This window comes from Miscanthus floridulus, chromosome 1 (genome assembly GCF_019320115.1).
Source record: "Miscanthus floridulus cultivar M001 chromosome 1, ASM1932011v1, whole genome shotgun sequence".
NCBI classification, from domain to species: domain Eukaryota; kingdom Viridiplantae; phylum Streptophyta; class Magnoliopsida; order Poales; family Poaceae; genus Miscanthus; species Miscanthus floridulus.
Window position 1 is genome coordinate 70,596,068 of NC_089580.1, and position 13,394 is coordinate 70,609,461.

General features: G+C 42.6%; 1 protein-coding gene across 3 annotated transcripts; it reads right to left on the reverse strand.

Moving 5' to 3' along the window:
• Positions 1–8,214: 8,214 nt before the first annotated feature.
• Positions 8,215–12,156, reverse strand: LOC136535839 (short-chain dehydrogenase TIC 32, chloroplastic-like). Of its 3 annotated transcripts, none has more exons than XM_066528264.1 (8): positions 12,025–12,156; positions 11,561–11,792; positions 9,612–9,691; positions 9,275–9,428; positions 9,096–9,174; positions 8,910–8,994; positions 8,697–8,743; positions 8,215–8,544 (listed from the first exon to the last, which is right to left on the reverse strand). In XM_066528264.1, exons 1-8 carry the CDS (start codon positions 12,128–12,130, stop codon positions 8,386–8,388), a joined length of 942 nt encoding a protein of 313 aa, XP_066384361.1. In that variant the 5' UTR covers positions 12,131–12,156; the 3' UTR covers positions 8,215–8,385. The 3 variants fall into 3 exon arrangements, with proteins under 3 accessions (XP_066384361.1, XP_066384374.1, XP_066384367.1); XM_066528270.1 differs by having other exon boundaries at positions 8,485–8,619; XM_066528277.1 differs by lacking the exon at positions 8,697–8,743.
• Positions 12,157–13,394: the final 1,238 nt, after the last annotated feature.

The window sequence follows — 13,394 nt, forward strand, 5'->3', positions numbered from 1 at the left end:
TTTGCTTAGGCAAGCAATATGGATTCAATTACCAAAAAGAGGGAGATTGAAAGCTCTAGTTTTGTTTTGGTGAATTGATGCAACCCTAAGTGCTAACCTAGTTTATCAAGTGATCATGAGATAGGTAGCACATTCCAAGTGGTGAAGCAAATGAAGATCATTACGTGATGATGGCGATGTCATGATGATAATCAAGTGCTTGGACTTGAAAAGAAGAAAGAGAAAAACAAAAGGCTCAAGGCAAAGGTATAAATTGTAGGAGCTATTTTGTTTTGGTGATCAAGACACTTAGAGAGTGTGATCACATTTAGGTTTGATAGCAGTACTATTAAGAGGGGTGAAACTAGTATCAAAATGCGGTTATCAAAGTGCCACTAGATGCTCTAACTCATTGCATATGCATTTAGATATTCGTATTTCGCTGTGGGATTCGCTTGTTACTCTTGGTGGTTGCCACCACCTAGATGGCTTGGAGCAGCGAGGATCATCAAGCAAAGGTTGGTGATTGTCTCCGGTTCCAATCGTGGTGATTGTGAGGGGTTCTTGACCTTTCCCCGGTGGAGAGCCAAAAGGTACTCTAGTAAATTGTTCGTGGCTTGTGTGGTCCTCATCTTGTGTTGGTTGTGCGGCACCCTATTGAGGGTTTGGCGTGTGATGCCAATTAGCGCGTGGACCTCCAAGTGAGTGAATCGCCACAACGAGGAGTAGCTTTCCGGCAAGCAAGTGAACCTCGGTAAAAAATTATTGTGTCATCATTTGATTCCGTGGTGATTGGTCTTCATTGTTATTCATTCTTGTGATTGATTGGTTCACTCCTCGACATGGTAGTATAACCTTCTTGCTCACTCTCTTTACATTACCGCAAACTAGTTGTCAAGCTCTTTAGTGTAGCTAGTTGTGAGAGCTTGTTAGTTTGGTTAGTGTGGCTCTTTAGTTAGCTTTTGAGAGCACACTAACTTAGTGTAGTGGCATAGCTATTGTGTGGATAGAAACTATATAAACCAGAATTGTGGTAGGTGGCTTTCTATTTTAGTAGGCTAGCGCAACACTTGCTTTGCCTCATAATTGTCTAACCGGTTTGTTAAGTGTTGTTGTAGAAATTTTTAATAGGCTATTCACCCCCTCTAGCCATTAGGACCTTTTAAAGGCTTAAAAACATGTATGTGTATCAGCAGAATCAGCAGCCTCCAAAGGTGAAGGCTTGGGGTATTTATAGCCCCCTTGGAAAAACTAGCTGTTTTATAGCCGTTGCCATATCGGACACGTCCGGTATGACTTACACTGTGCCAACAGTAATAGAGTTATAGTGGTGTTGTGAGCGTCGGAACTCCCGATGAATGCTGGAACTCTCGACCGTTGGAACTCCCGACCCTCAGCCTATTTGAAAACCATGGCACTAAGTTAAAGTATGTGAGGTGTCAAAACTCCCAACGCATGCTGGAACTCCCGACGCATGCCGGAACTCCTGACTCACGTTGGAACTCCTGATCCTCAAGGCTTTTGAAAACTAGCCATTGGCCTCTGTCCGTATGAATACCGGACATGTCCGGTATGACCAGGATAGTGAACTATCCAAGTTAGTTTAAGCGCGAGATGTCAGAACTCCCGACCATTGCCGGAACTCCCGACTGTCGAAACTTCTACTCATATTGGAACCCCCGACGAACCAACCTGAGAACAACACTTTTATCATTGTTAGACAAATACCTTGCTGGCTCGGTATCAATACCAGACCAGCAAGAAATCAGTTAGCTCTTTTATCTCCCAAACACTCAAAACTCACATGGGTTGGCTTAAGCACTTATGAAACATTATCTATCAACATGATGCATCCCTCTTAATAGTATGACATTCCTATTAACTCAAATTTAAAAGTATAACGAAATTAAACCTTTTGAGTTGATCTCTTTCAACCGAAGTCATGTATTCCAATCTACATCAAGTGAGGGTGCCAACATGTCAACTATGATCTTTTTCACTTGAGCATAGCCATCTTGAGCACGTGACTTGATTCCATTCATCAAATTTGAATAATCCCAAATGTATCAAGTCACTTCCATCAAATAATCCAATAGTGATTTGATCCTTCACATTAACATAACCATCATAGCTTGATTAGTACCTCAACTAAATGCAAGTACTTCCTTCTTCACCCTAGCTAGGTTCTTCATCCGCTAAGCCATCGCTTGCCCTTCACCCTTGCTTAGTACCTCGAAGCCTTTCCTTGCTATCTTCACCATCTCAAGCCATCAAGTCACATCTTGTGTTGAATCATCCATTCATTTGTATTGTTATCTTTTTCATTTCAATTTAGCAAGCTTCAAGTATGAGGCCATTCCATATGCAATCCCTCATGTCTCATCAACTAATTTTTACCGGGCTTGCTTTCACATAGAACATGGAAATCCCACAACAAACAAGTCTTTGCATGAATTCCATTTGCATTGTTGTCTTATGCTTGAACTAGAATATTTATACAACAACACAATATTTTGGCTTTCATTAAGTACCGATGAGATAACCTATTACCTGTCCACACTTAGCAAACGTGTTAGACCTTTAATCACGTTGTCATTCAATCATCCAAAACCCACTAAAGGGCTAGATGCACTTTCATACGCCATGTTTTGGATAATCATTATCTTGTTGTTTCTCCATTGTCCTCGTCTATCTCGACTTCTGGGTTAAGTCTTGGTTGTACCAGGTTGCTCTTGACCATGTACCCCTAGATCCCCATGTGGTTTAGTATTCGAAGTCGTGTAATCTTCGTGTAATCCCTGATCTACATAATGTAATCGCGTGTTCCCTCTTCTGGTTCTTGTTTTGAATCTCGGGATGAGATTCTTTTTAAGGGGGGTTGGTTGTAACACCCTTGGTGTTACGAGCTTGCTTAGCATCATGATTTAGGCCTAAGTAAAAATTTCTGAAGTGAGTTTTCTCAGATTTTTGATTTAAAATGTACTTGATGCGATAAGCGAATCCCATGCGACTTAGTTTTGTGGACTCAAATAAATGCCCTAGTTAAATTACTCAGTGCGTAAAAATATTTAGGAATGTCGAACGACAATTCTAGTCAATAGGTAGCAAACAGTTTGTTCTATTAGATTAAGCATGAAAAGCAACTTTTATAAATAAAATAAAATCCATTAATAAATAGAACGATATATATATATACTCACGGGTTTATTTTGATAAGCATGAACTGATGAGAGAGAGAGCGCAACAGTTTTATTTATTTTCCTGGCTTGCAGCGTACTCGCCTAACATTGAAACTTTGCACCATCTCGTCCATGGCACTGGTCCTGCGACCGGCATCTTGTGCGAGCGTCCTTGCTACTACTACACGGCCGCTGTCTTTTGCCTTTAAGAAAGATGGTTGGCCTACTGCTTGCATCATCCCGTCGCTCTGTAGCACTGCCCAAACACGTCGCGCTGTCCCGGCGTTAATGAAGTTGGCCGGTCACTCCCGTTGTTTTCTCCCATTCTTTTCTATTTCTGCTGCCTCGGTCTTGTCTGTCTATGCATTGTGTGTCCTTGCCTGCCTCAGCTGGTGTCACTACGCTGACGTGACCATACTGAGCAGACCAGGCCACTCCGTGCTGCTGCCGCTGCCCCTACCTTGCTTCTAGGACATCGAGTTGCTGCTCTCGCTCTACTTTTTTCTTTGCCTCTGGTCGCTCCTCTTTCTCTGTTTGCTTCTACCTCTAGAGGTTGCAGTCGCCGTGTCCGCATCCCTCGGCCATGCTAGACCTGCGTCTCCTTGGCACTGCCCCTCCCGTGCCGCATTGCCGTGCCGCTCCATCTCGCCTTGAGCACGCACGAGTCCCCTTTGCCATTCGCGTGCGCATGCGTGCTCCCGTGGTCATGCTGCACCATAGCCCCTTCGGTCAGCGCATGGCCTCCTGCACGCCCAAGCCTCGCGTGCCTCGCAGCGCCTGGCCAAACTGTGCCACGCCCACTGCCCTGTAGCACCACCAAGGCCGCGCCCACGGTGGAGCCGCCTTGCCAGCACCGCCCTTCGTGTGCATGCACGTGTCCCCACAGTCATGTAGAACCGCTGCCCTTTCTGCGCCATGGTGTGCTAAAGTCACAGGCCGTCGTGCGTGCAGGTGTGCTAGGATCCCATGCCACGTCTTCATCGTGGCCGCACCCGCAGTCGTAGCGTCTTGTGCCGCCATCGCTGCATCTCCATCGGCCATCGTTGTGCGTGGTCCCAGCGCCTAGCACCGCCTTTGGCCGTGCCGCGGATGCCTTGGGGTCATGGAGGGTCCTGCGTTGGGAGCCGGCAGTTTCATCATTGTCGTGGCCACGCACCTCCCCGTGCCGCTCTGTTTCCACTGTCGTGACCCGCACGACGTCGCCATCACCGAGCGCGACTTCGACGACTCCCCTACGATGCTCTGTTTTGAGGTAGAAAAGGACTTGAATGCAAATAGGATGTTTTACCATGTTCATTTTGCAAAAAGTGCTTGACTCATATATTTACAAGCAAAGGCTTAGGTGATTTTGAGAAAGCTTAGGGGTCTAATCGCTAAAACACCGCCGCTGTCTGGCCCCGGCCGCGTGGGCTGGCCTGCTCGCCGCCGCGCCTGGGCCACTCTCGCTTGCGTCCATGCCGTTTGGGACGGATGGGTGTCGCCCACGCTGGGCCGGCCTGTCGTCACCCGCGCATGGGCCGTTCGCGCCGCCGACGGTGTGCTGGGCCGGCTTGTGCCTGCGCGCCTAGGCCGTTCGCCGCGTTGGGCCACCGCCTGCGCCGCTTGGGCTGGCCTGGTGCCGTGTTGTGCGCTGGGCCGCGCCCCCTGTGCACCACGCCGCGCTGCTGGGCCACCGCCTTGACCGCTGGGTCGAGTGGTGGTGGCTGGTCCATTTAGTTCAAAGACATTGTTAATTTAGTTTCGTAAATAAAGTTGTAAAATTCGTAGTAAATCATAGAAAAATCATAAAAATGTCAAACTAGTTTTGTTATTCTCCTAAAATCATGATCTACCTGTTAGTATATTTTGTTAACATAGTTTGATAATATTTTTGGAAGCTATATAATTAATTTAAGGTACTTAATATTATAAAAAGATAACTTGTAGGAATTGTTGTGATAAATTGGTAACAGTGTTGAATCTAAAATTTTTACAGTAGGCTCCTAGCAATATTAGGTACTCACTATAATTTTTGTAGCTCCAGAATAATTAGTTTGCTAAATAGATAATAATGTCATATTGCGAATAAAGATTAAATTGATAGAATAGAATAAAGAAACAACCTTGGGTTATATAACTAAAATGGTTGTTGAGAAATAACGTCTTATCCGACAATGTGTATATATAGCCTAAGTACGGCCGTCATTAGAACTAGCTCGTTAGCTTGTGAGGCGTGATCAGGTTTCTAAGCATTTCGGCTGTCGTTGATTATTTACATCTATGTATTTGCATCAATGCATATCATATAGGTACAATGATGGAGCAACGGATCAATTGAAGGATGATTGAGAATTCGAAGATGTTGTAATGGTATTCTCTCCAGGAGATGATGCAATGGGCTTTCTATTTAGATGACGGTGGATGATCTGACGATGCAGATACTAACTTTTCAATATATATCTTACACAGGTAAACCCCGGTGCATAACCCCTACTTTTCTGCAGTTTAAATTATATTTATGCATTAAGTTTTAAGGAGTTAAATAAAACTCACTTGCATATATATATCTTTATCATATGAGTCTTACTAGTATGACAGGATCATGTAGATTGCTATGCTACAAGACTTCGGTAGAAATCGAGTGATGGCTGTCACTCGCGAGAGATAGGAAATATATTATTGGATTATTATCACTTGAAAAATACAAAATGATGGAAAGAAAAATGGTGACCGGACAGGGATATGGTTTGGGTATTGGTGGGTGTAAGAGGTTGTGTCGCCGTGGACGCGGAGCATGGCTTGGTTACACTACTTTCCCTGTCTATGTCGATTAAGGACTGGTCGTTGCATAAGGCATCGTGGGCAAGTCATAGATTTATTATCCCGAGCACATACTTGTGTATGGGCGCTGGGAAGACTTGTTGCTCTCTTGTCGTGGATCCGGCTCTTTCTAGACCGACTATCAGTGTGGTTTTTGGGTTAGGAGGTCCTTGCACTGCACCGAGTCCAGGACTCAGGGGCGAGGGCTTGGAGTCCTAGTTTGGACGAGGACCTGGACACCCAGGATAGGAGGGTGATGGGTTGGTCCTGCTTGTGCCTGGGGTACAAGCGGGGCGTGTGTTTTCGGGGTACCCAACTGGGGACATTGATTCACGAATCACCGGGCGATCCGGTACGGCTTATTTCGTGTGTAGCATCGGTAGTAAGAACTAAAAGATGGAAGATGAAAAAAGAAAATCTGATTGCTTACCACCTGCTTGAAAGTAGCACATGTGCTTACATAGAATGGTTAATTAATTAACCAATGCGGCTATTAATAAAAATCAAATAAAAGGACGCACGCTTAGTAATGCTTTCTGCAAATACAATAAACCCACAAGCCAGATAGCCTTGCATATCCGTGGAGTCTTTTCTTTTCTCATGTCGGGTAAGTCTTGCTGAGTACAATTGAGTACTCAGGGTTTTATTCCTCCTGTTGCAGGTGACAGGTGGATGCTAAAGCTGACTCTTGTATGTGGATTTCTCCTGGTGGGCTCAGAGAGGATTTCCTTTACGTCGCGATCGTAGTTTTTATTTTTAACTCTCACCAAATGTTTTATAAAAGGAAAGTTTTATAATCTGTTGTCCTAGTTTATTTATCAATACTTCATCATGTCATAAATAGATGTTTAATTCTGCTACAACTCTGTTCGCATGTTTATATTCCACTGTTCAATTAAATTGTCCATAAACTCAGATAAGATGATTACATTCCGCTGTTATACAATAACTACTATACTCTGATGTATTAAAAGTGATGTAAAAAATAGTTAAGAATGATGTAAGCTTTATTCTCTCATTTGTGATCCTGGTGGAAAAATATAGATTTTCGGGTTCTCCCCTACGGTGTGCCTGACGGAACCGAGTGATTTAGTGTTCTCCCTTAGGTGCTTAGTGTCTAATGGAAGACAAGCGCTCCTGGAAGACATTAGATGAGACGGTTCTGCCACATTTGTTGTAGCTTTAGATCTATGCTTTTTATTAATTAATTGGCATAATTCATAGCTGCAACTTCTATGCTCCAATTATGATGAAAATTTTATGGTAGACTAATTATTGTATGTTTGAACTATAGTAAAAATTTTATACTCATAGAATCATGTATAACTTAGTTATATATTTATTTATGTTTATGATTATTAAATATAAGCTTTATCTATAACTAAGTTATATATGGTCCAATGAGTATAAATTTTTTACTACAGTTCAAGCATACAATAATTATCCCATCATAAAAATTTTATCATAATTGGACCATAGAAGCTGCAGCTATGAATTATTCTAATTAATTACAGAAAAACTTACATCTAAAGTTACAACAAAAATTTTATACAAGTATACCATATTATATGTTCACTGTATAGATCTACTTATGTGGAGTCCAACAAAATTAGATTTTCCATTTTATGATATTTTTGTGATTTACTATGATTTTTCAAAGATTCTACGGAAATAAATAAAAAAGGAAAAAATAAAGCCACCATCACTGTAGCAAAACCACAATCCAAAATTGTTTGGGAGGTTATTTGACTGGTTTTAGAAAGTTCAGGGAAGAAAATCCGGTTTTAGTTTAGTCTAAATAGTTTGAGAGGTTATGTAGACTTTTTCTCCAATTAAGGGCCTGTTTGAAATGCAAGAATTTTGTAGGAATTACGCAAAAATTTTACAGAAATATGTTCAGTTTTAGAGAAAAAACGCAGGAACAGAAAATATTTCGCACGTTCCAAACAGCCCATGGTTTGTTGGAGGACTCGAGTCCAGAGGTGCGATGCTTCGCATCAATTGCGTTTGCTGTTCAGTGATCGGCATGGTCATGTCTTATTTTTGTTTCTTTCTTCTCTTTCTCCTTTTTTTTATGACGAGGTGCTGAATTGTTGATTGTCACCATCCCATCCAGACCAGCTGTAAGCCTGTAAAAGCTAAAGAACCCGTTCGGCTGCCCTTGTATTGGCTGATCTGCACAAGATAAATAAAATTGATTCCAATGCATCACCGTATATTCAATTGTGCCTTGTTTCGACGACAGTATTAACATGGGTAAAAACAACAGCTTACGATTGACTCCACAAGATTAGGGCTACAATGGTTTGATTTTTCAATTTTGAATCAAATTCTAGACATATTATCTGCACACACCGACATGGAATCTGGAAAAGCTATATAAACATATACATTAATACATGCATCACTAGATCAGACAAGCGCTTAATCAAGAAACAGTCTGCAAACTGAATTGCCATAGCTTCTTGGCCAACTCAGCATCCGAAGCTTGCGAGCTTGGGCTGGCTACATTACAATTGGCGAAGTACTTTCCACTTATCCCCTTCACTTGAGGATGCATTGCAACATAGCAAGTCGTCGCAGCACCCTTGAAAAGAGTTTAAAAAAAGTTCATTAGGATCAGTGCATGTTCCACCAACGTATAGCATGTTGCTGCAGCACCCTTAACAAAAGATATTAAGAAATTAATTAGGGGTCCTGCCAATAGGGGCGGGGCTATAAAAAAAAGTTAAAGCTAACCTGTTCTACGCTTCTACACATGAATCTTCCAATCGTGTTAAAAAGAGCTGTAAAAATAGAGGTAACAGTTAATTACATGTCGTCATAACCAGAGCTCCATCTAAATGTTTTTATTCATGCAGAGGCCAGCAATTGTTTTGAGACATTTTGATGGATCAGAGGTCTTTTTCTCTTTTTCAAACATGAAATCGATCTTTAGACATGAGAAAGTACCAGCAACAGTAGTTCTCTCCCTAAAAATGTTTGTCATGATGACACCAGGATGAACTGAATTAGCTGAAATATTCACTCCTTCCTCCTGTTCATGAACATAGCTTCTTCTTGTCATTAGCCAACTCATGCATTATGTAACGACTTCCATTATTATTCAGTGTCAAAGAGTTAGAGAACTTGAGATACCTTGAAGATTCGGGACAATTCATTAGAATGAAGAATGTTGGCAAGCTTGGATTGACAGTAAGCAGTGTAGTTGCTGAAACTATATAAGGTTCAAATACAACAGATTTTGCTGGTGTTAATTATGCAGCATGACATCTCAATTTTGCGAGAAAATTCAGATTGATCTCAGAATGGATTACCCGGAAGGATCACTAATTTTTTCAAAACATATCCCTTCAGGATGAGAAAACGCATGCCCTAAGGACGTCACATTGACGATCCGTCCCTCGATGCCTCTGTCCCTGCATGTGCTCTTCATGTTCTCCAGTAGGAGGTTCGTTAGAAGAAAATGACCTGCATGGGCCATTCAAGTCAAATGGTGATACAGTACCAGGAATCATTCTGATACGTCATAATTCAAGTGCAGAAAGGGACAGTCTTCTAGAGGTAAGTTAAACAAGATATGCTGCTTTCCACTAAAAAAACAAGATACGCTGCAAACGAAATTGGTTCGAATAATTTGCGCTAATGACACACCAATGTGATTTGTTGCAAAATGCAGTTCCAGACCGTCGCAGGAAAGTGTGCAGTTCCTTGTCAGCACTCCAGCGTTGTTGCTGTCGTCGAAAAGAACATCAAGTCAACCAAACACATCCAAAAGGAACCTCCATATATTAATTCTCAAGACTCAAAAAATACCATATTAATAAGGGAAAATAAAATCAAAGTGCACATAAACATATTGATAAATTATCCACCGTTGTCTTATATATGTAAAGGGGCCATGCTACGCTACTCTCCTTTACTTATTAGGAGGACCATTGATTTTTCAGATTTTTAAAATTATTTAACTAATTAATTAACCTATTATGTTGCTTGATTAGATAGTTTATGTTTTTCAATCCACCAAGAAAATAATCAAACAGGGAGAAAAAAAATCGGTGCTAAATCAGGAGGGTCACCAATCACGGCTGATAAAAATCGGAGGAGGATGCTGACCGTAGGTGCGCGCATGAAGGGCGTGTTTGGTAAAGCTTCATCTGATTCTTTAGGTGAAAGTGATTCTCTTAGCATAAACTTTCAAAATCACGATGGATAATCACTTCACAGAATGAAGAGAAGCTACTTTTTTCAGCTCTCAGCCCCTCAATTCATTTCAGAGAATCACTTCTCTCTAATTTAAAAACTGTTTAGCAGAGCTCTTGCTGGAATCAGCAGATAATTAACTTTGAGAGCTCTGCTAAATAGGGCTGCAGGATTGGTGGACGAAACAGTCTTTCTTGTTGTATATATAATAGTAATATTAATATACTCACATGTATGCAGCTAATACGTGGATTCACATGCATAAAAAATCAGCAATTTATGCTAATCAAATCATATCATGTCCGAACTTGCAAAATAAAAAGATCTAGCACATCTATAGATCACGCACACATCAATTAGGTACAGAAAAAAAAAATCTAAAAACTTTCCTTATTTATCCTATTTTATAAAATTAAAATTAAATAAATATATATTTCACCTATTACCTTCTACTCCCTAGGTCAAAAAAAATTGATGCTTTTTTAGAATTACATAGTAAAACATCGACGCCCACAACACGCACGCACATGATTTTTCAGACAGATTAGAGGAGAAGAGAAATGTCTTGAATACCCTTAGTTTGTTACACATGATTCTCGGTTTAGTTCCCTAATTAAGACGCTCCGGCCCTAGCTCTGCCGACAGCTCTGACACTGGAGCTTGAGGAGCCGCACCAAACGCGGACATGAGAAGAAGCGCTTCTCGATCCTGAGTAGACGAGCTGGAGCCATTTTAGGCATACATACTGACGCGAAGACACGTTTTGGTGTTCCGATCTCCCGGCTCCGGCTCTAGATCAGCGCACGTGGAGCCGTGCCAAGCATGCTCTCATTTTATTAAATGAAATTTTTATTATCTCTTCATCTATATAATATCATATCAACTTATTATACGTCTATGGAATTCCATAAAATCCTCATTGAATAGCCCAAATTCTAGATCAGACGGTGCAACACGCACTACCTCAGCCAAGTTTTCTCCCGTTGGTGTATGCTACTACCTGTGGCTGGGGTGCCCAGGTCAGAAAATGTCAACCGTGTCTGACGGAGTCAGAACAACCGACCCCCAATCTCGTGCACTGACAATGAAACTTTTTTTCACGCCTAGCGGGTGCACCGTCACGAGTGGAAAAATAATCGCGCGGAAAAGCAGTCCCAAGACCCACACGGCTGAGAGAGACACAAAAAAAATAGCACGTGGATAGAGGCCAACACGCTTTTTTTTTTTTTTGCGCGAAAAAATGTACGTGTAAGCCTCTGTCCGTGTGCTTTTTTTCGCCTCTCTGCCACGTGGGCCTAGGTTTACTTGGGCTACTTCGTTAGTGCTACGTGATATATGTCTGATGGTAGCATATAAATGTGAAGTAGTACAAGACTATTAGGATTTTTGTTCGTTCTTACATGAGAATATTGAGGTGCAGTTTCAAAGAGTCGAACTCGGAGGCGAATCTCCTTACGGAAGCTATGGAGCTGAGGTCCAACTCCAGAACGTCAATTGTTGCGCCGTGGATCTTGGCCACGATGGCCGCCTTGGCCGCGAGCCCGGCAGAGACGTTGCGGACGGCCATGACGACGTGCACACCGCGCAGCACCAGAACGCGCGCCGTCTCTAGCCCGATTCCGCTCGTCGCACCTGCGAGAGGCTCAGCTCAAGTGCTCAACACATGACATTGTTTCGTCGTAAATGGCTAGCTCCGAGAGCCTGACCAGACCGCGGTTGCTCGATCGGAGTTGATTCCGACGAGTTCTGGTGTGTGGTCGGCGTTCCAACTTGCAAGTCCGGCCAGTCCCATTGTGGCCCGTCAACACAAAGTCCGACCGCCCTGGGATTGGAGCGACTTGGGATGTGAGGTAAGTATATGTACCTGTGATGACGGCGACCAGACCATGGCCGTCGACGCTGGCAGTGACCTCCTCAGCCGTTGAGGCGCCGGAGAAGCCCGAGGGCCATTTGCGGTAGAACCACCACATCAAGCTGTAGGTTCTTAGGCTCCGTGTTTGGTGCGTTAGATGGGGGATGGCCAACATATAAATAGTGGAGCAAGCGACAGGAACCTGATGATGGCCATGCCCAGCGGTGAGCGGAGGGAATTATTGTACTAGTCAACAGATGCAGTTAGGCGTCTACTTTGGAAGTACGGGCCAATTAACCAGTCAACAGATGCAGTTAGGCGTCTACTTTGGAAGTACGGGCCAATTAACCCTGGGAACAACACCACTGTGTGTGTTAGTGTTATCCACGCCCAACCAACAGGGGAGATACACCACCGCATGGGAAATTGCCCTTGTGCCATTTTGGAAAGTGATAGGTGGAATGGTGTTTCTCCCCGCATGGAATTTTGATTTTTGTTCGTTGGGAACAGGTAGATATGCAACGGTATCATAGTTTTAAATCTCCCGCTATAGCTGCCGCTATAGTCTTTTAAGGCAGGGTGCCGCTATTTGTGTTCATATACAATTTAGCCGCTATATCCCGCTATAACCTGATATAGCTCCGCTATTAAAAACATTGAATGGTATAGCACTAAACTGTGGCATTTCTTTTCTATATGTTAACAATCGACATAGCATTGTATCTTTTCTCTTGTCATCTAGAAATAGAACAGAACCTGGTTGGGTTTCTTGTGGTGGAATATGTCCATCCGGGGTCAAGTCCTTGACTTGACATGGGTGCTCGCATTTTCCTAGATTTTTATTCCAGGATTTAACTGTGCTATGCTTTCAGATGTAGGCGACGTTCCCGTCGACGATAGGGCGTCTTTGATGACTTTGTGAATCTCAAGATCTACCGGCTCAGTCCTTCGAAGGTGCTCATAGGGGTAGGTTTGCGTACCTATATTCATAGGGAGTGAGTGTACGTGCGTGTTGTGGACGTCTACGTTGTACCGTGTATTTAAAAAAAAGAACAGAACCTTAAATGACAAACATATACTGATCCATATAAGCAACATATGTTGTCAATCCTATATTACATCACCCGTATAACAAACATGTTAGCATCATAGATTATTATAAATTAAGGCGCCAGGAGTCCAATTCATACAAAAGCACTCCACTATAACTCTATAATAAGAACTAATGAAAACAATCAAAACCAGCAACCTGAAGATTATATCAGCCACCAGATTACGTTGCAATACGAATTCCCAGGCAACCTGAAGATTATTAACTGAATTGAATGTATGGCTTTCATATGGTCAATCCCAGGCAATACGAAGCACTCAAGTATCACTGC